General features: G+C 41.4%; 1 protein-coding gene across 2 annotated transcripts in view; it reads left to right on the forward strand.

The window, feature by feature from the left end:
- Positions 1-21,644, forward strand: part of LOC133135728 (voltage-dependent calcium channel subunit alpha-2/delta-1) — a 127,747-nt gene extending 106,103 nt beyond the window's left edge. For both annotated transcript variants that reach the window (XM_061252958.1, XM_061252960.1), the window contains exons 23-38: positions 3,263-3,323; positions 4,007-4,104; positions 6,088-6,169; positions 7,232-7,294; positions 8,570-8,673; positions 9,514-9,600; positions 9,825-9,892; positions 10,241-10,279; positions 10,369-10,440; positions 11,173-11,325; positions 11,755-11,807; positions 12,303-12,358; positions 12,808-12,937; positions 14,812-14,924; positions 15,707-15,789; positions 17,701-21,644. In XM_061252958.1, the coding sequence (XP_061108942.1) occupies positions 3,263-3,323; positions 4,007-4,104; positions 6,088-6,169; positions 7,232-7,294; positions 8,570-8,673; positions 9,514-9,600; positions 9,825-9,892; positions 10,241-10,279; positions 10,369-10,440; positions 11,173-11,325; positions 11,755-11,807; positions 12,303-12,358; positions 12,808-12,937; positions 14,812-14,924; positions 15,707-15,789; positions 17,701-17,817 (1,379 nt within the window). In that variant the 3' untranslated portion in view covers positions 17,818-21,644. The remainder of the gene's footprint in view (positions 1-3,262; positions 3,324-4,006; positions 4,105-6,087; positions 6,170-7,231; positions 7,295-8,569; positions 8,674-9,513; positions 9,601-9,824; positions 9,893-10,240; positions 10,280-10,368; positions 10,441-11,172; positions 11,326-11,754; positions 11,808-12,302; positions 12,359-12,807; positions 12,938-14,811; positions 14,925-15,706; positions 15,790-17,700) is intronic.
- Positions 21,645-22,881: the final 1,237 nt, after the last annotated feature.

A 22,881-nucleotide genomic window follows, 5' to 3' on the forward strand; every position in this document is an offset into this window, starting at 1 on the left:
TGGCATGTTCTGGACCTTTTGTCTGATTACAATATTCTTATTCAAGACTTGTGGTGAATAAAATATTGTGGAGAGTAATCCCTTACGTTTTACCCTGTTTTATCCCCCTCGGCCCTATTTCTTTCTCACTTGCTTTCTCTCTCACTCTCCATCTGTTTGTTAATGTCCCTCAGCAACACTAGGCAAGTATTCTCATGTTGTGTCTGTACTAATAAGGTTATTCCGTGTCTGACATCTTTTCTGTTTGTTTCACACTTAATCTTGCGATCCACTAACTGCCCGTGATTGTGTTTGCTGCATGTCTGCCTCCAGTGTAATGTAGCTTGTTAAAATGACTGTTAGTCTGTTAGTTTCACTGGTCTTAAATAATCTTCCTGTTTCTTTGCATGCAGTGGCGTTTTAAAGTAAAGTGTTTAATGAGAGTGGTTAACGACAAGGCTGTAGTCTTGCTATCATGCACTCTTGACATCAATTAGATTTTACCATCTCTTGCAAGTGGTATTAAAGGTAATTACACAAGGGCTGAATGATTTCAGTAAAATCACAATTAGCTACATTTATATTGAAACTGATATGTGAATTCAGAATGAATTTTCCCCCATATGCATGTGCCTACATATCTCTATTAAGTGGTGTTAGACGCTGACCATAAGGAGAAAAACTGGTTGTTCATCAGTCTAAAGTCTTTGGGCTTCTGCACAAGTTAATTACATTAACTTAAGAGGATGTGTCCCCACAGAACCTCTGTCTTGGTTCATAATGTCAGATACTGTCCAATAGGATTCAAAGTCAAACAGTATTTAGCCAATCAGAAGTAACAGTATTTCAACGATTGAGCCCTGTACCAGTTTGTTGATGTGACAAGGATGATTCAACAAAATGTCTACGCTGTTCTAAAATGATTGAATTTGGTCAGAAGGTAGCAGTGTACATACTGTATGATCAGACAAAGCTGCTAAAATAAGGGCAACTTGACACGCTGTATTTTGAAGTGTTTAATGTAAGTGGTTAACCACAAGGATGGCGTGTGTAGCCCTCATCCAATAGAGTTGCATTTGTGGCTGGTCTTGCGTGCACCTACAGAACCTGTCCACCTCTCCACTGTGGATGTGCTTTTGTACTGGCCTGAGCAGTAACAGCTATGGCGGTGATTTCATTGCTTTGACATAAAACTGTAATAATGCGCAGGAAATTGGGGGATTACCTTATTGTCTGAATCATTCCTCATTAAAGGCACTGAAACAGGTCTACAAACTCCTATAGGAGAACCCTACATCGTTCCGTTGAAATGAAGAGAAATGTGTTTGCAGTATTCTGTAGAATTAGTCTTGTCCAAAACTGTCCTGGATTATTTTACTGTCAGTGCGGTCCGACTCAAATACGTCAGAGTGTATACAGTGATTCAAAACAGAGTTTACTGTATATGTTCAGACATCAACATCAGTCAGAAATAATATGCTACTTGAGGAAATGAATTATTAGTGTAGGTTTCTCTTATGTTTTGAAGGCCTTCACAATGAAAGGATTAAAGGATTCACAGATGATTTTTTTATAAAGCTCGTCAGTACCACACCAGCCTCCTCCTTCTCCTCCTGTGTGTTCCAGCCTGTTCCTTGTCCCTTGTGCTTATTGTAGCAATAGCAATCTAGCCCAAAAACATATCACATTATGACAAGTCTTTAGCTATTTCCATGAATACTGAACTGGAATTTCAAACTGTAGAAGTATTTAGAGATGTAGTAAATCATAACATGCATTTGCTTAGAGATGTAGTAAATCATACATTTGCCGCAAAACAACATGGGAATGCTTTGCTGACAAGAAAAATTAAGTAATTGACATCAGTAAACTGTAAATCTCAAGTTGGATACAGTGTGTATATCCAAATGGCTGACACTCCATCTAAATGATTAAAAGCGAATGGACGGTGGGAGTAATGCCCAATGTGTTTTTTTTCCAACCAAAATTATTCACACGCTTTAGACTACATGGCATGTGCTGCTGTTCATTGTTGCAGCTGACAACCGTTTATGTTGTAGCACATTGATCATTTCTGTTATTGTTACGCTACCAAAACATACCACGTACAAAACAAATCAGAAACCTTTAAGTCTCCTTTTCACACCTGCACCCTGGTAACATTTTTATTCTCCCAACTTCAATAAGACTGCAATATTTTTATTCAATGCTTGTTTTTTGAATAAAATATTGTCAACAGTGACCCCTTGTAGTTTTACCCTCTTTTTCTTTTTCCCTCCAATTGCTCTCTCTCTCTCTCTCTCTCTAATGGAATTTCACAACAGGGGAAGAGGGCAAGTATTCTCCAAATGGTCTTTCTCCGGTGTCTGTTCCTTCCCCCCCTGCTCCCTGCATGCCAAACGCAACCCTTTCACTGCGACCTCTGACCTGCTGTTCATACCTGTCTCAGACCTCCAGCTCTCTAACCATCAGTGTCCTTCTTCTTTATGTGTGACACAACATTTTCCTCACTAACGCTGTTTCTAGCACTTCAACTTGTCACCTTAATGGCCACCCTTGAGCTGAAACAGGTCCAGAGCCCGTTATGAAGTCAGCATGTGAAAACTTTGTGAGCAAAATGGTTGTCTCTCTGAGACAGGAAGCGACACTGACAGTAAACAGAGTGTGCAACGCCATCTCCAAATTGGCTGGTGTTTAAAATGAGGTTTTCACAAACTGAAAGACTGCATGATGTCTGTGGAGCTGTAATTTAGAGTTGTATGTCCTGCAATATATATACAAACATGTGTTATTCACTAACAGATGCAAACTAACCACAGAAAATACTCTACAGTTTATGCAAAGCTACAGTAAATCTGAGGTTCTAAATATCTAGAAATCTGAAATCTAAATAAAAGTACCTCATATCTGATGAATAAATTCTAAATAATTTTAACCTTGGACATTATTTCCCCAAATGTTATATAATTGTGCAGTAACACTGGGAATGTATTGGGCAAAATCATCCAGCATATTATGGTAGAATGTTTTTATTAATAAATGTACAGAAAACCTGTGGGTAAGGGAAGATGTTAACTATATTCCAACTGTAGAGAATTGTCTTGTTCACTCATGCTCGAAGTTGAAGCTTTTTGTCATCACTCACCAGTTCACTTTCCAGTGCTGCCCTGCACCCAGCGCTCTACGTTATCTCTCTCTCGCTTTCTCACAGCAAGTCCTGCTTGCGAGCTGGAGTGATCTGTCATTTGTCTAGGCTTTGAACGTGCCTTTTTCCACTCCTCAGTTTCTGAGACCATGCAGCTGGAGAACTTTGATGAGTATGGATACACATTCATCGCACCCAGGTGAGTGTGCGGCCTCTATCTATGCTCCACATGTTGACAGCACACTCAGACGCTTGAGTAAACTGCGGAGGAAAGGCTTCGGCTCTCCCCTCGTGTGGGGCGCGGCATTAGAAACCGGAGCACGCCCGTGTTTATGTGCGGAATGTGCGCAGGTGACCGAGGTGCGATCCATCATGGCTGTCTGTCCACTATCTCCAGCGCTGCGGCTGCTGGGCTGGGGGCAGGCCGCCTTCCCTAATGCACTGTGACACATCTGAGACTCTCCTAACAGCCCCCCGAGGAACGGAGGAGAGACCTCAGAATTCACTCAAGTGATTATCTGTGACAGATTCACAGCCCTCGTCTCCGGACACAATGGGTCTTTGAAGGCTTGTAAATTTACACGACACGCCGTTTTGGCTTCATTTATGTGGCTATTTGATCACTCCGGCAACAAAGTCAGGGTGAAAACGACACCGCAGTTAAGTTGTTTTCAGCGTCTGTATGTGCTGTGGCTAGAGTGCCGACTGATGACTGTACACCAGAGTGGAATGCCACCTACAGGCCTCTATTTACGTGCACTGTTGTCCTTTTGGAAATCTGCAGATGATATTCTGTTCATAACTGTGACGGTATTTTGTGTAAATTGTGGCTACAGAAACAGCTCAGTATTCTTGTATTCTGAAAGTGTATCCTTTCTGCAGAGAGTACTGCGTAGACCTGAAGGTGTCGGACAACAACACTGAGTTCCTGATGGAGTTCAACAAGTACATTGACACGAAAACGCCCAACAACCCCACATGTGAGTGCCACAGAAACAGTGTACAAGCAGTGCCCTTGGATACCTTCAAAAAGCTTGTGTGGGGTTCTTGCCAGGGGAACGTTTTAAAAAATTTAGAAAAATGACCACCCTTCCTGGGCTGTCTTTGATCTTGCTGGCTTAGCACGTCACAAATGAAACTTCACACTAGTATTATGTTAATTACGCAGCTGGACACACAGATGTGTTGACCCTGTAGCTGTAATTTACACTGGTGCTATATTCCCTGTTTACTAGCTATGCTCAGTGGTCCAATTACAGTGTGTCTGTGAGTAAAAGCAGGTCATGTCAAGAAAAGAACAAAAGCTGTGAAGTAACAAATCGGTTTGAAAATGATTCAGGCCGAGCAATGCCTTTTTCAGACACAGCACACTGTTCCTCAAGGAACATTTCATAAATGTTCTACCGTGATTTGTTCATTCCTTTTATGTTTCCGTTTCTGTAGATTCATATTTTATAACAATTGACATTAACTGACTACTCTGTTCAATTCAGGCAATAAGTCAAGGTACTAATGTATATTACTCCATTTTAAAATTCTATATTATCTTGCGTCCTGAGCATATAGTATACTTAGTTCTGTTCAATAGAGCGGGTAGATTCCCTTAAAAATCCATGACTGTGTTCAATCAGTTTTGATTGGAAACATATAGAGACTATAAAAGTGTTACACCTGGTGTTTTCTGCACTGTGCTGTGCGGTTTAGAGTCGTTCTACAATGTTTTACAGGTCTTGTCAGTAATGGACTGGTGGAGGGTCTGAAAAGTATATTAAAATGCAAGAAACTAGGGCTGTTAATCTGCTGACTTTTGTCACAAAATGTGCATTGGGTAACAAACATCAGTCTGTTTATGTCCTCCAAATACACGTCTAGTATTTCAGCTTAGATGTGCAGAGATGAGCGCATCTCTGTGTTCCAATTACGCAAACAGGAATTTCATTACAATTTGTGTGCTTTAATACCTTATCTGACGCTCCCGATCGATAAAATTCCTCTACAGTCTCTTGAATCGATCTGGTTTTGAAAGCCCACCCCCATTAAAGCGAATGCGTAATGCGGATCTGCCTCAGTGACTCATCACCGTCCCACACAGTGGTCAGTTTCCCAAGGACAATGACATGCTTACTTCAAGATGAATCACTCCCATTAGATTTGTCTGGGGTAACATTAGCCCATTCCCCAATATCTCTATCGCGATCTGACCATTTCTTACTCTGACTCATCACTTGTTTTTCTTTTCCACCATAGTCATCTGCTATGGACCTGTGCCATTGGTGCCTGTAGATCTAGTTGCCAAACACAGAGAAACATTACATTACATTATTATTATGGTTATTGTGGTCAATTGTGTAGTTGTTTGTAACTGAAGAAGCACACGTAATGTAGATTTAGCTTGTTGAATCTCACAAATGCCTGGTGAACATCAAGAAAATGCTGGAAAGGAGCAAACATGCCCCACTTCTCTGCGACACCTTTGTTCCATTAATATGATGAAGGCGAGACAAAGTCAATACCCTGTTGCTCCCCATCTGAGTAATGGCTTGATAAGCCAAGCACTATCTGCCAGTGACAGACCATGATCCGGGAGAGCACAAACTCAGCATTTCGCCAAGGTCGTCAAGGTCAATTGTAAACTTGAATCTTTCTGTGCTGTGGTAGAGGGTATTCTTTTGCATTTTATTGTAGCAGGTTGTTAGGAATGATTGTCTTCTCTTCATTCTGTCAGTCTGTTCAGTTTTGTAAGCAGCAGTCTGGTTTAAGAACATAGTTCTCCTGACTTGCAATACTGTAGCTGCAGTGCAGTCGATACGTATTTGGAAAGTGGTAGAATTTCTTTATTATTAACTCTATGTTTATCACTTCTCTTCATAGAATATGGTTACACATTAACAATTAACGTATTTATTCTTTGCACTGTCCTGTGCTGAATTCCTAAGCTAACATGGTGGGTTCTTGTCTTTCAGGCAATGTTTCTCTTGTAAACAGACTGTTGCTGGATGCTGGACTGACCACAGACCTGGTCAAGCTCTGGAAGGATCAGAATCTGTGAGTTACAGTAGAGTACACATCATATTGAACATACCACGATGCCCTCCATTACATTATATTACATTACATTCATTTTGCAGAGTGAGTTAAGAACCTCATCGTTAGTTTTGGGAATCTGTGATATTACCAAGTGGCCACAGAATGCACATATAAGGGATACTTGTAAAGCTAATCCAAAAATTAATTTTGTAAACAAAAATGGAATACCTATATGATTAAACATAGCAGAAATCCTAAATCCTTGCACCATTACAAATGGAAATCCAAAAATATAGAAAGCTGAGAGCTAAAGAGGGTCAAGGCTGCCGTGGATCAGTCTGGATATGAGGTTCTTCAGTCTGCTTTGGTAGACGGGTCGGGTGTCTTCTGGCCTGACCACAGTGAGATGCTCATTCCACCACTGGGGGGCCAGAACAGATGTGACCGGTGCATGCACACATTGGGGGGCAGGTGCCCAGACAGCTGGATGGAAAAGCCTGTCTGGTACGTGGGGTCTGGTGAGATTATAGGATGGAGCAGTCTAAGAGCTGGGAGGCGGCAAGAGCTTGTGTTCTCCGATGAGCAGTTGAATGAGAGGATATCAGGAGAGATGGAATTGCTAATCCATGCTTAATTAATGTAAATAAGGGAAGCGGTACGTTGTGGTAAATTGTTGTAAATTGTTGTAATCGTGATTATCTTGGTAAATCTAACTAAATCATGTAAATCTTGGTAAATCAATGTAAGCCATGAGTAAATTATGGTAAATGATGGTCAAGGCAGTTGCATTATAGTTGTTATACAGTGCAGAAAGGGAAATGGTAATTCTGCTTAACAACTTTTGGCTTGTTTTTATGTAAATGGGGAATGAAATACGTCCTAGAATTATGCATTCTACCTCTGATAAGAAGCCAGCTGTAATAGAAAACAAAGGTGATGGCTTCTCAAAAACAGTGTTATATATTATGCAGGACAGAACTGGCTCCTTGTCCGAGCCTGCGGGGCCTGCCCCAAGCACCACCCTCATTCATGTCTGTCTGTCTTCTCATTCATGTCTGTCTGTCTTCTGTCCAACTGCAGAAGCGGAGTGCAAGCCAGGTTCGTGGCCACCGACGGGGGAATCACACGCGTTTACCCGAGAAGGTACGCTTAAACTGTTAGGGTCCAGTGGACAATCATCTCCTTACATGTTTATAAGTCATGCCTTGGCTGTGGACAGAGTTGTTTTTGGCCTGTGACTGTCTGTTGTTCTTGGCCCATGGCCTATGACTGTCTGTTCACTGCTCTCTGTCACCGTAACACAGACCTGAGGCCCCATTCAAACGACCACCCGCACCTGGTTCCAGTCATTGGAACTGAAACTAGCCCACATATGGACCACCTCTGTCCCTCTGTTTCTCTTACCTGACCCTTTCCTCTCCTCTTCTCTGTGTGTTTCCTTTTTTTGTGTGTGCTTTTTATTTTTGAAGTAAGAAGTAAAACCTCAAAGTTGTGGACTTACTAGAATTGCATGCATAATTGTGCCAATTATGCAAGATCAAGCACTGTGCCCTAAAGTTCATTAGTGCACAGTTAATATAAAAACCAACAGTCTGCAAGAAAGGTTAGGGAAAAATGATCTTATCTGACTGATTTCAATATGATTGCTTAAGTTTTGGAATTAGTATTTAAAAAGGCTGAGGACTGCAGTGGAGCAATGTACTATGGGATTGCTGCAGCCCTAATGTTATGTTTTTAATGAAAAAACGTATCTTAACATCTACATGAAGGGGACTTCAGAACTCTCTCTAATGAGATATAATGTGTTTATTGTAAATTATGAGTTCTCTCTCCCTCTTTCTCTCACACACACGCTTGCATGAGCACACACACAAATGCACACATACACATTAATTCCGCCGCTAACTACTGAAAACTAAACCCAGCTGTTATATATCAAGTAGCCCTACTTTGGGAGAAACTTGTAGAGTATCCATTTGCTCTTTTGCCATTCCCCTGTTTTGGGGCCAGAGAGACGACAAGTTCTCCATTGGCGCAGAAAACTCAGTGCTGCTGGCTATCTTCATAGACATTTTGTCCAAATGCTGTTTATTGGATGTGGTCTGCACAGATGCCCAAGTATAATTTTCTCTGTGTAACTCCTTCTCTGTTTGATCTCCTTGTAATGAATTCTTGTTAGCTGAATGTTGTATTAGTACTTAAGTGCAGCTGGTTGTAACGACACCCCCCCCTCCCTGTTTGTATCTGATTGAGCGTGTTTGGCTGTAGCAGGAGTAAGCCATGGTGGAATGTGATACACACCCTTTGTAGAGTGTTTGAAGTCATGCGCTCTCTTTCTGATTCAGTTTCATCAGTGTGACTATGTTTGGGTGTACTGATAGACCTGGAACATTTCAGCCTTTTTGTGTTTGTTTGCAGTGCTGGTGAGGAATGGACAGAGAACCCAGAGACGTATGAATCAAGCTTCTACAAGAGGAGTCTGGACAATGACATCTACATCTTCACTGCACCACCTTCCAACAGTACGTCAACCCTGGCCCTATATGACAAATATGTATGGCCCCTCTTCGTCATCCGTCTGCACACACACACGCACGCCAGACCGGGGTCAATTACATTGTTTAGGATTCAAATACTTTTATAAGCTTTACTGAGCATGTCTGGCGTAATGGAACCTATGAAGTACTCTCAAAAAGTGCAAACCCGGCCTTCTGTTCCTCTTGGCTGCACCAGACAAGATCAATTGAGCATAGAAAGTCATTTGAATCCAAAACAATTGTGTAATTGACCCAGATCTTTTTATATAAAAAGATCTGACGTACACGCATACGCACAGACGTGCACACACGCACACACGTACATGTCGGACATGTTGTGTTGGCACACATCGTAGTGTTGTGGCCTTACAGAGCATATTTCAGTGGCATTGTGGGATAGCACAGCACATGCTGTAAGCTGAGGCCTTAGGCTGTTTCTCACTTCAGCTAGCGTGCGGTGCGCAAGAGCCTCCCTCTGAGCCGAGAGCGCAGCTGCCTTTCAGCTCAGCCAGACCTCGCACTTCTGCAGGAGAAAGCTAGCTCGAGGTCCCGGTGGAAATCAGGGCTTGCCGACACACAAGAACGACTCTGCCTGGCTTCTGAAGCCGTCTGGAGCCGTCTGGAGCTAGCTGCACACGCTGAGCGCTAAGGGACAGACATCAGCACAGGGACCCCGGCTCTGTCTTTCATGTTTCACTCTGATCTCAGTAGCAGGGCCGCTGTTCACCCCAAAGAAAAAAAAGAGTCTTTTTAGCTAAAGAGCTAAAACAGTGCTGTCGACACTTCTTTAATGTGACCTCATCTCCCTTTCTTCTCCTGGCTCAGAAAGCGGGGAGACTGACATTGATTCTGGCATCTTGGTCAGCAGGGCTGTCGATCTGAACATCGACGGCGTGAAGCTGAAGCCTGCTGGTAAGGACAAGCTTGCAGTTCAAAACAGAAAGTCACCACACAAAGTCTTTTCCCTCCTGACATTGCAACTATTCTATTTCCCACTCATCAGTTTTTTTAGTTCATGTAGTGCTACCCTTTCATAATGTTTGGAATCTACTGAACAAAAATTAGCACAATGTAAGCATCCAGATGGTGAGGAAAATGGCCTCTGATTTGCTCTTACTCACTCTATGTGTTTGCAGTGGTCGGTGTGAAGCTTAACATCACCGCCTGGATGCTGAGTTTCATGAACGCCACAATGAAGACAAACGTAAGAAAGAACGCTCATTCTAAAGGATGTAACCCTGCTTGGCAGAGTGGAGCAGTGTTTACATTGGGCCTATAGCCAGGCAACTCCAATGGGGTATTGCTGTTGTACCACTGAGCAACATAACCTGAATTGATCTGTAACTCATCCAATTAATTCAGTGCCTATTATTTTAAAATATGGATGATGGCTGATAAAGCAATAATTTTGCAAACAGTAAACTGTACAATAACTCAAATAGCATTTGCTATTGAAATAATATGTTCTATTTTCTCATGTTGTTCTGAAGTAGGTGCATAATGACTGTTCACAGAAAAAGAAACGTATTGCTTATTGCTCTTTCCCCTGCAGTGCAAGGATGAGATCTGTGGTTGTGTGCGGAACAGTCAGGTACGGTGAGACTCACGCTTTTCTGAACACAAGAACACGACTCCCTTAGTCTGTCCCCTTTGACCGTGGAAAACTCTTCTCCATTTCAGAATGTTGACTGTGTTATCCTCGACGATGGCGGGTTTCTATTGATGTCCAATAAGGATGCCTATATCACCCAGGTAAGCTGCCTATAGCACGGGGCAGGTTAAGTAGCCTTGTGCTGAACACTGTAGCATCCCTGCCCCTTTATTCCCCACTGATGGAGGAAACCAAATTTATATTCTATCGACACCAATAACGGACAGGCTAATCATGGTCCAGTGAGTTGTAAATATATCACTGCCTTAATATTTGCCAGGGTTAATAAAATGGGAGCCAGGGGTCATGTTTTGAAAGAGGTCCGTACACTAAAGAGAATTAAAGTAAGAGACAGTGAGGACAGGAACACTCTGAAAATAGCAGTGGCTGTTAATTTATTATTCACATTTTTGAAGTTATACTTTCCATATTTCCTGGTGGACTTTATAGGTCACTCCACACGTTGGATTTCCCAGCAATCTGATTTCCCAATACGTAGGGTGGGGCCTGTAGGCCATTTCATCCTGAGTAAGTTAGAATAAACAGCAATCTTTCCAGTGCTGCATCTGTATCACAGATGTGTTTACTATCCCCAGTGCTCTGTACACATTGCTAATGAGAATATTGAGGGATGTGCGTTTAAACTATGTTCTGTCTGTTTGGAAAATGAAAATACACCAAGTGGAAAAGATTTCAAAATCCACCACAAATAGGACCTTTTCATTTTCCCGATTCGGAGCGTTGTTGTGGAGTTAGGTGGTTACCTTTCGTTACAAAGAGATGTGAGTTTGCACATTCACCGCCGGCCCTCTTCCCCCCCCCCCCCTGTGCAGATCGGCCAGTTCTTCGGCGAGATCGACCCCAACCTGATGAAGAGCCTGGTGAACGCTTCGGTGTACTCGTACAACAAGACGTATGACTACCAGTCGGTGTGCGACCCGCAGCGGGAGATCAAGGCCGCCGCGGGGCTGCGCTCCGTCTACGTGGTGAGTTAGCCGCCGCAGTGAAAGGAGATTCAGCGTGATTCACCGGCGGGAACCCGCCATGGAGCAGCAGGCTCGCATGCGAGTCCTAATCACAACCGCCTGCTCCTAATTAAGACCAGAGCCCAGCCGCTGTTGTTTCGTTTACTTTCATTTCGGGTTCTTTAATGGCTCCACGTTTACTCCACATTTATTCACCCTCCACTGCAGCGTTCCTGTGATTATTTTTAATCTCTTGTGATTTTATATGTTTTGTCAAAAGTTCATTACGTGTTTCAAAATCCTATTTTCCCTTAGAGCATTCGTGTATAACAGAGAAAATAGGAAGGGGCACCCTACCCAGACAAAGTGCTCACTAGTGCTTAACATTATACGTTAGGTTGCCCTTTCCTTGTCAGTGTTTCATTAGTGCTGGGTCTATTTCCTTCACAGCCTACAATAGCAGACATGCTGAGTATTGGATGGTGGGCTTCAGCTGCAGCCTGGTGAGTTCAGCGATGTTCGGGAAGCAATTTTTTTATATTTTTCAATCTCCTGAAACAACAAAAAGTGGGTCTGCTGTACAGCAGGACCCCCGAAGCCCTACACAAACAGGAAAGAGATGATCACACATTTTAGTATGTGTACAAGAAAACATGAAAACATGGAAAGGGTGGTGTTATCTGTCTGGGAACCATGTTCTCTGTGTATTCCAATCAGCTTTATTAGACTGTAATATCTCTTGTCTGGAGGGACAGTCTCAAAGGGTTTGTTCACCATTATAAGCCCGAAAGGATTGCGTCTTTTTGCCCATCTATAAATACAGTCACTTTAGGTTTGAGGATAATTATTTTACAGTCTCCTCTGATCAAGTTCATTGCAGAACTGCAGGAGCCTAATATATCCTGAACATGCCTAGTCATGATTTGTCTTTTTATTTGATTGTGTGTTTATTTGATTGTGTGTGCTAAATGAACATTACTGCCTTTTTTCCATGCCAGGTCCATATTGCAGCAGCTATTTCTTAGTTTATCATTTCCTCAATTCCTCGAAGCAGGTGAGATCACTTCCTAATAATGTATTTTGAAATAGTTTCATACCCATTTATGTTAGACCCTGGAAAGCAGAAAAGGAATCGTGACATTTCAAGCATAACATTTGTCTTCTCAGAGAAAGCATAGTATTCTCATCACTTGGTGAAGGCTCTGTAATTTGTAAGTGTTTACACTGAACAGACCCATCACAGGGCCCTCTCTAGTATCACTGAGTTTGTTATGGTTCATATCACTTGCTTTGACTCTGTGTACATCTTGGTGATTTATGTCTGTGAACTATACACTGTGGAACTGCATTTTGTTCTTTGGTGTATTTGCAAAACTGATCGTTTTTTACCAGTAGGTCATATTTTTCATTTATCTGCTGTTACTCTCCTATACATTGAGGGGTGTGTATGTGCGTGCCTCATGCGTACATGTGTGCGTGCGTATGTCTGTGTGTTTCCCACAGCTGATATGGAAGATGACCTGACAGATGCTCTCTCCAAGGAGAGCTGCATCACGGAGCAGACGCAGTACTTCTTCGACAGCAATGATTTGAAGTCCATTAAAGGAATACTGGACTGTGTGAACTGCTCCAGGTAGGGGTCCGCCCAGAGAGGAGAAGAACCCGCACATTAACCGTTTGTCCCGAGCACAACTGGCCGGCCCAGTCATATCGAGTGCAGTTTGGACAGGAGTCTTTGAAACCCGAAAGGCCTGGCCTTCGAGGTCAAATGAGTGATTTAGCAGGAGCAGGATGGAGACATGGACATGAAGGGGTGAGATGCTGTAAGAGGATCTCCAGTAAGTGCAGGTCCTAGAATGTCAGGGTTCCGCTGGGACTGGGTCTGGAATGTGATTTGTTTCCTGGTTTGTAGAAGCAGTGCGTAGCGCTGGTATTTTAATATGCTTGAAACTCACCCAAATCTGTTTAAAAACAAAGTCTTAACGCAGCACCCCATCAAGCGCAAATGTAACATGTCATGAATTTCACGTAAACCCACTGAAGGGGGAACTGTCAGGGGGATTACAAAAGTGCCATTTTTAAGGTCTGCACGTGCAGTTGTGTGCCTGCTGTATTTCATTCTTCTACATTAAACACTTTGGACATGTAAACTTTAACTACTGCAATAAAGAAACTTCAATTTCCAGGCAAGTGCACAGGTTCCTTGGGTTTCAGCATGTCATTTAATCTAGGCCTTGCACAAAACCACAGCCTTCTCTCTGGTTATTACGGCCAAACAAGCACATACATTTTAATGGCACCCAGGAATAACCCAGGGAAAATATTTGATAGTATATCCAAATAATTATATATATGCGTTATCAGGACTGTTGACCTAGGACTTTGTAGGCATGTCCAGCTGTCTCTAGATTTCCTTCAAATTCATGGTGACATTACTAGCTTCAGTTTGCCACACATATTAAATTGTTGTAAGACAATTTATCAAAGAAAGTATATATGCTGCTACTTACACAGTAAAATGTCAATTGTTAGTTCAACTCTAACAGAGTTAAATGAACTCTTACAGTGTCTACTGGATGAGTACCCTCTGGCCTTACAGTAGTGGACTCTGTAAGAGTTGATTTTCTGTCACAGTGAACATTTTGCTGTATAGATAACCTAAAGACTATTACAAGCATTTACGTCAAACAAATGTGTATGTTTCCCTGTTCTATCATGGCCTACACATGGTTACAGTACTGAAAGTGTATGCATTACATTACATTACATTACATTAAAGGCATTTGGCAGACACTCTTATCATACAGTTGATTAGACTAAGCAGGAGACAATCCTCCCCTGGAGCAATGCAGGATTAAGGGCCTTGTTCAAGGGCCCAACGGCTGTGTGGATCTTATTGTGGCTACACCGGGGCCAAATACCTGTAATTTATTTCAATAGTAAAAAAGTATTTTCTTTTTTGTAAGTTCTGACGTTCTGACCCATGTCATTTAAGATTTTGTTGTTTTCAACCATGCTGGGAAAACGTTTCTGAAGTGAACCCATTTTTTCACTTGTTTGTTTTGGTAGAGATACATGAAACCAACTCTCTTGAAGCAATAATCTATTCCCAGAGGGGCACTCTTCCATGCGTGAAGGAGACTTGTTTTGATGCCAGGATATTTAGCATTCCGTCTCTTCCTTTGATTACAGACCAGGAAAGGTCAGACAGTCGCCATGGCAAACTAAAGACATCGATGAGATTTTCTGATGCCGTTTGAATTCATAGGGATAGGGCTGCATGATCCACTAAGGGTTTTTGGACAAACTGTACAAAAACTGTGGACAGTTCAAAAACAAAAAGACAAAGGGGTTGTGGTACAAACTCAGTTGTATTTTTAATGCCTTGACTTAAAATGGGTAGGGTGGCACCCGTTGTCACCTGTAATAGAATGAGCTCAAGATGACCTCCTTATTTTGGTCAATGTCATTGTATTTGGGTGTCACGCAAGTGCGTTTCTTTTCCAGAATGTACCATGGAGAAAAAATTGTGAACACAAACCTGCTGTTCCTCATTGTCGATGCCAAGGACACCTGTACGCCATGTGACAGCAAAAAGTTGTTCCAAGCAGAGCAACCATGTATCCTTCAACAGTAGCATGTATGCACAGCATGACTCGTAATAATGAAAACAAATTCATATGATTAATATTAACTGTAGGCGGCACGGATGGTGCAGTGGGTAGCACTGGCGCCTTACAGCAAGGAGGTCCCTGGTTCGAATCCCCGTCGGCCGGGGCCTCTCAGTGCGGAGTTTGCATGTTCTCCCCGTGTTTGCGTGGGTTTCCTCCGGGTACTTCCTCCCACAGTCCAAAGATATGCAGGTTAGGCTGATTGGAGAGTCTAAATTGCCCATAGGTATGAGTGTATGAGTGAATGGTGTGTGTGCCCTGTAATGGACTGCCGACCTGTCCAGGGTGTATTCCTGCCTTTCGCCCAATGTATGCTGGGATAGGCTCCAGCCCCCCTGCGACCCTGTTCAGGATAAGTGGATAGGATGAATATTAACTGTCTTTTTTTATCAATTTATGCATATCATGGGTAGTTTTTTCCCTGTTTTCTTTGTAATACAGTAATAATAATAATAATAAAAAGTATTAAATCAGCCATACATGTGACACTCACACTATACATTCGCCATACATAAGGGTTAACGTTTTAAACCTGGTTACATTGCTTTTTGTTTTATTTCCCTGGTGATAGATTTCATTATTTAATGATCTCCTCTTAGTTCTTCCATTATTTTATACGGGTAGCCACAAACAGGGAAAGGCCATTATAGCTTAAGCAATAAATATGCCAAGTGCACTTTAAAATGAAGAGGCTTCAGAAGTTTGCTTGTTTCCTGAGCGTGCTGCGTTAGCCCTGGGCCCAGACCCCTGTGAGCTGGCACAGAATCCCAGGTACAGGAAAGGACCAGATGTCTGTTTTGACAACGATGAAAGAGTAAGTCACTGCCATCTGAAACGGGGTATTCTTATCTTCTGTGTAGGGATATATTATTAATCCATCATTTCCAATGTCCTGTCAATGTAGCAAAATGACTGATTTTTGTTTATGCAGTTCATATTAACATATTTTAATCAGTACACATGCTTTGTAAATTCTGAACTGTTGAATGCTGCTACTTGTTTATAAGAATGGCTGCCTTTGTCTATATAATAAGTGATTATTTTCAGCTTTCGCACAGTAAGGCTTATGTTTTGCAATATTAATCCTTATTATTTATTATTCTGTCTAGGCCAAGCCTTCAAGCCTTAGTGTGTGAAATCTGGATGCTTGCTCGCTTGATGTGTTTTTTGAAGTAGTCTTCTTACTCGTGTCTCTTCCTGTTTTCGTCATTTTGTAAGAGTTTTAACTTTATATGTGATACTTACTCTGCCTTTCTCTTCTGTTCTTCATCTGCCTTGCACATTAACTCTGCTAACTGCCGGATCAGATGTCGCATGTCTCTCTCATCTTTTCTTTACCACCTCTCTTTGTGTTCTGTTCCCATCCTGCCTTTCGATTGGCCACTCATCACTTCCTGCTTTGCGATTGGCCGCTCGCGCTGCTTTATTAATAGGATGAGCCTATATGCACGACGAGTCGTGGCTCTGCCTTGGCCTCGACTCCTCTCTTCATTTTACTGCAAGTGTTCATGTGCTTTCAAGGGTCAGTCTCATCTCTTTTCTGTTATGTTCTTAAGATGGCCTTAGGTGTGTATGCGTGTGTGTTTGTGTGAACGCAAGTCTGCTCATGTAGGTGTGCGTTAAAAACAGCAGAATAATTTTTGAAGGGTTTGTTTCATATTTTTCATTTGTCTGTTTATTTATACAGGGACGGGGGGGATTTGTGAGTCCAAAATATACATGTGCAAAAATATGTTTAAGATATATGAAAAGATTTCAGTCCCTGAAAGTAAAACTAACATAAGTAACTAATTGGATTTCCTAAAGACAGCAAACGAGTAACATTGCATATTGGATGTTTTTGTAATGCATCAAAATGAATTTCTCCTGCTCTTGGTTCATGTATTGATTATCACTGTGAATGTGTGCTGTTGTAAAATGTGTGTGCGTGTGTGTGTGTGTGTGTGTGTGTGTGTGTGTGTGTGGAGACTCCCGTTGGAGGAGACGTTTATTTTACTGCAGAACAGACTGACTGAAGACAGAAAAATGGGATGGCACATACTAGTTATTCCACTGCAAAATCAGGGAAAGAGGAAGGGGCCACAGCCTCCTCCTCTCTCATTTGGCAGGAGAAAGTTAATTTTTGGAATGCGATCCTTTTGGAGAGATATTTTCCTTGGAATAAACATAGGAAGCGGCAGACGTGCTTCCTGACTTTTGACAGTGTCCAGTAGATTACTACCTCCAAGCTTATAAACAGACGAGACCATCCTTTCAATTTACATGAGGCAAGAGCTTCCCCAAGGCCTCCACTGGAGCTCACCGACCAGTGCAGTCACAGAGCAGTGCAGCATTTAGACTGATGGGCTCACAGGAATTATATGGCAGGACCGTACGTAAGAGTCACAGGCCAAGCTACGCTGCAGACAGACTCGGCTTGCTTATATTGAGTGGTTACATGTTGCGTGTGTAAGTCTTAGCATTCACAATGTGAGAATCGGGTACGCAGGTCTGTACTGTAGAGTAAAGGCTGGTTTATACTCAGTCGGGCGACCGTCGCAGTAACATTCGGTTTATACTTCATAAATTAAATATATTTTAAATTAAACAAAGGCCATAGTCAATGTTGGGTTAGCTTAGAACGTTCATGAACATCGAGTGACAGGTTATAAACCAGCCTTGAGAGAGTGGGTCCTAAAGCAGCTGTATGTCACTGACTCTACTCCGTTTGCCTCTGTGGTGACAGGAGGATGATAGTGACTGTGGTGGGGGGTCCGGTTTGAGCCCGTCACTCTGGACCACGTTTGGCTTGCAGCTGGTTCTCCTCTGGGTCCTGGCCGGACCGAGACACTACCCGTCATGACCTGAGAGCCCACGGATTGTCCACCGCTGTCCTCCCATACATTTCAGGATCCTGCCAGATTTTCTTTCTGAGATTCTACATTGACCGGAGCGGGGTGGAGGCGACATCACCACCCTGGAAGTGAGACTGATAGCGTGTGTTCCCAGGTCTTGCTCTGTGGGCCGACGGGACGGCTGTTACGGATTAACGTGGAGCTATCTCAAGCCTAGTGTGTCCTGCAGAGGCAACCGAGAAGACTGCCTTATCCCGGAAGGGGAGAGTGGAGATTAAACTACTTCATTTATGTTGTAGGTTTTTTGGTGTGCTATGTAAAGATAAAAAAAAAAAATACATCAAAGTCATCAAATTGAATTACACTGCCAGATATTTCAAACAGAAAGTGCTGCCCCTAGCTGTTGTACCGTGGTATTTATATTTATTTGTTAGGTCTTGTTTTTACTTGATTGTGTATATTGAAAGGTTTGGGATGGCTAGTGACCGATTTATGACTCAGATTTCTCCTACAAGCATAGCAGAAAAAAGAAAAGTAAAAAAGAAACGTGTGGCATTCTCTTCCACCACATGTCAGAGCAGACACATCTCTTAACAGTCTACTCATAATGAAACATTTACAAAATCTGTTCAAAAGAAAAATCTCATTGAGCTGATGTACACGATGCACAGATGGAGGGCATGACTGCGTTTCCAGAGGTAGTCAAATATGCATTTTTGTTTGCAGACTGCAGTGCATTTTACCTGCAGTGCATTTTTTTAGCCCTGAGAATACAGGGAATTTCTGCCAGTCTCTACTTCACTCTGTACACAAACAGGGCCTTGCGGCTTTGTGATACCATGCCAAAGGGCACACTTTCACCTCAGCCGCTGCGCATTGTGCCAGCCCATTGGCTTTCTTTATTGTGCGATTTAATATTGAGCTAGCCAAATCTTTTCATTTGTATTTATTTATTTATTTCAATTCTTAAAGGCCATTGCAAGAAAACGGTTTTCAGTGCAATGTTCTAGATTTTCATCTATATATTTATACTTAAGTACCCTTTTCCTTGGCCTTTCTGCATGTTTTTGCTGTTTAATTTAGGTTTCTTTTTATGGTTTTGATATTAAGTGTTTATGCAAAAAAAGGTTACTTAGTCAAAAGGACAGGGGACATCAGTGCATAATGGTATGTGTGCAAACTATGGAAATGCTTGTTTAAAGAAAATGCACAATACCCATGAATGTCTGAAAGCACGGATCTTTAAATGTGAACCTGGGTGAAAACGGTGTTTTTCACAATTCAATACAGCACAAACTTTTAAATGGGTTTTGTCAACTCTATACTAAATTTTAGTATAAAAACCGGACGATATTCTTCAGGCAGGTTGCTTTGTCTGTTTTCCTATTGTCATTATAGGTCCCTGTTCAGATTTTTGATTCCATCAGATGAGCATGCTTTTTAAAAAAACCATAATACATGGTTGAGACTGTCTCCAGGTCAGCTATGGAGAAGAGCTGGGGAAGGAGAAAGGACTTGTCTGTTGTATTCAAACAGTGTCCCCTGCCAGTAATGTACTGCAGGCACAGTATATTTGTGAATATCAATAAACCCAATATTCCAAAGAAAATATAGATTATGATCAATTGGAAGTCTTGATTATCATATACCATTTAAATAACTACGACATGTATTTTTGTAAAAATAAGCAAGATTTAACACAATTATGTGGTGGAGAAGACTTCCATTGAATGAAAGAAATAGCAATATTTGTTTATATTTATCCAAATAGCACAAGGAGGTTAATGAGTTATTGATGTACTGCTATTTGGAACATTAGTTTGAAACTTTGTGCATAAAAGCTATACATCTCCGTTCTAAGCACTACATCAGCATTCATAAGTCAAAATTGATGCAGCAAGTGACATTACTATGACATGCCAAGTGAAATGACATAAGGTTATTGTGTTATTCCAATTTGTATGTCATAGTAATGTCACTTGCTGCATCAATGCTGACATAACGTATGTAGTGCTTATGAAGGAGTTATGTAGCTCTATTTAGGACCCTTCAAATATAGTGTTACCAAAAAATGTTTGCTGCTGCAAATGTTTTTATTCAGATTCTTCATTGCTTTAACATTAGCCGACATGGGGTGGTTTGTAATGTTCTTTCTAATAACCCTCCTACATTGAAGTTATGTACCTGAACATGAAAACCACTTTTCCTGCTCTATACATGGAGATGGTTGGGGCCTGATTGTTGATTCCTGCAGTCACACAGAGGAATTTGCATAAATATTTGACTTACTCGTGGATTCAGTGGTAGGACCACTGTTCATTACAGAAATTTTGTCATTATATTCTCTCCATATACTGGTTCAAGATAGAAAAATTATAACGACTTGTGTGATTGATGGATGTTGGGTTGAGTTTGTAGCAGACAACAAATCTTTTATAACTGTCTGAAATCAAGGGAGATATCAAAAGAGTTTGCATCTTGCATCCAGAGACTATGGACATGGGAAATTTTAACAGATACCTAAGAAATGCAGGAAATTTAGATCTCAAAATCACACAATTATGCAAAGACTTTATTCCCGTTCATTAGAATTGCATTAGTTAGACATGTGAATACATATAAGCATCACATGGAATCAATCCGTGGTTTTTCATGATTAGAATAATAGACAGTGGTGGAAATATTGGCCCTAATTGTACACTATTTGGTAGTTATTGACCACACATAAGGGCTACAGTTGTACAGATCCAATGCTTGCTTCTGCTTGGGAAATTTCAACCGCCAAAGTTAAATCTCCATTTCAATGATATGATATGAGGTTGGTACAGTTGGTAAACTTTTTTGTAAACAGTTGGTAAAGTTTTTGTCTTCTCTGCACTTGTTGGAAAAAGCAATGTAATCGAGACCAATTGCATTTCATATTCAAAAAGTGACATTAAGTGCCATAGGCCTTTTTCATCTGTTACAGTATCTACAAAAAAAATGTGTTTGGAGTGGTAACTCCAACACAGCGTGAAGGCCAGTTTTGTTGACATTGTTCCCTAAATGCATGATATGATATCAGTGACGGACAATAATCCTACTTAGGTATTCATTTTACAGAAGTATAATACAGTGAATATTATATAAAGCCTTTGTTCTTAATATGGATCAGCGCTACTGCCGTTTTACTGAAAGAGACAGCATTTGTTTTTTAACACATTATAATGACCATCTTATAAGAGGTGACTATAACCAGATGTGGATTAATGGAACAGTCAGTCTAAAGCTCAAACCTTGAAAATGAAGCCCAAGGTAAACCCAGTTAGTTTCTCCAGCAGTTTACTTGAATAGAAATACAGTTTAGTTTGAAAGTGTCAAATGCACTGTAAACAAGTGTGGAGGGCTGAAATCTAAAATTACTTCCACTCATTGAAGGACTTTGTTTTTCTATTTCTGCTGTCGTTCTCAGTGCTAAACTCAGATGCTGTCGTTTCAGGATCCAATACTGCGATGTGATTGGAAGTGTGTTTAATGCTGTCAATGCGCTTTGTGCAGGTCGTCTGGGTCATGCTTTTTTCTGGACTGTTCTATGGAGACTGCTCGATGTGTGTTTAAATGGAGGGGTCTGGTGCCTGCTGCCCCAGTGCTAGTAACCAGCGGGTCTTTCTGTTAATATCCCTTGATTGTGCTTTAAATACAATACACTTTTGTGGAGCTTGACTAGCCTGAATTTTGTATAAATTTGTACCATAATGTTATTAAACAAAAAACAAAGAATAATGTTTATAATCATAGAAATGTGGTAATTCTTGTGCAAATACAGTATATTCAGAATAAAAGTCTATCATTATTATCTGTGGCATGGACTCTGATTGTGCAGCCTCCCATTAGAAACACCTACACACCTCAGTGTGGAAACATAATGTTGGAATGTGTACAATGCTTTTTCTGTACCTTCTATAACAGTTGAGAGGAAAGGTAATTGGACTGAAGGCAGAGACACATTTCGAAAAACAGGATCACAGTGTCGCGTTGACTGATTTTAATGTGTGTGCTGATGAAAGCCAATATAGTTGATGACAGTTTTTAAAATGACTCCTTTTGCCATACTGTAATCTGTTAAGGCATGCCCAAAGGCCCGAGGGACATTTACCCATTACCCGGTCAGACATTATGTCATTTTCAGATTGGATTATAATATTCAACAAATCGCTCTGAAATGACTAAATTAGCAGCAGTCATAGAATATAATTCAGTTTCCAGTTATTCTTTTCTCATAAAAAAAACTTCTGAATGGCTTTTGTAGTCAGAAAAAGTATGTATTGCAATCCAGTTAGAGGAAAATTACATAGTAATAACAGCCAACCGATTATTAAACGCAGACTGTTTTAAAGGAATGTTTCTAATAAGAAATGGAGAAAATGACCACTGTTGCTCATATGTCATGTAAGCTAGCATGTTTTTGTAAAATTCCATTGTGTAATGATAATACATCTGGTATTTTGGTAAGAGTGGGCAATAGCCACTTAAAATTCCAGGGAGAGCTAAAGTAGGGTTTCATCAGCCACAGCTAGGTTGTCCCTCTGTTGACTCAAAGGGTATTTCCTCAGTCGAAAGCTGGCAGACATGTTCAGGAAATGCTTCATCCTGTTCTCCCAGCACTAATAAAGGGATTGATCCTCAGGATGGCTTGTTCACAGGCAGAATGCAGTAGGCTGTTCACAATAGATTTACAGCTGCAGAAGAAGGGAGCCCTTTGACAAGAAAAATGATTCAGGCTATGACCAAAGACACCAGGGAAGACCATCTGTAACTTGGCTCCGCCAGCACAGGAATGCCCACACAAGACGACGGCTTGAGGGTCAAAAGAAGCACGACAAAGTTGTTTCCTGTTTTCTGGTGCCCCAGAATCAAGAAAACTTTGGAGGATCTTCCTGATCGCCACAGAAAGCACTTCAGATAAAAAGCAGAATGATTTGATGTGACATGGCACTTACCTTCTTTCAGATTCGTAAAAAGAAAATGTCTGTTCTCCACTGGGTTGTCAGCTTGCCAATTTGAGAACTATTTGAAAGGAAAGTAATAGGTTG

This window comes from Conger conger, chromosome 8, assembly GCF_963514075.1.
Source record: "Conger conger chromosome 8, fConCon1.1, whole genome shotgun sequence".
Lineage (NCBI taxonomy): Eukaryota > Metazoa > Chordata > Actinopteri > Anguilliformes > Congridae > Conger > Conger conger.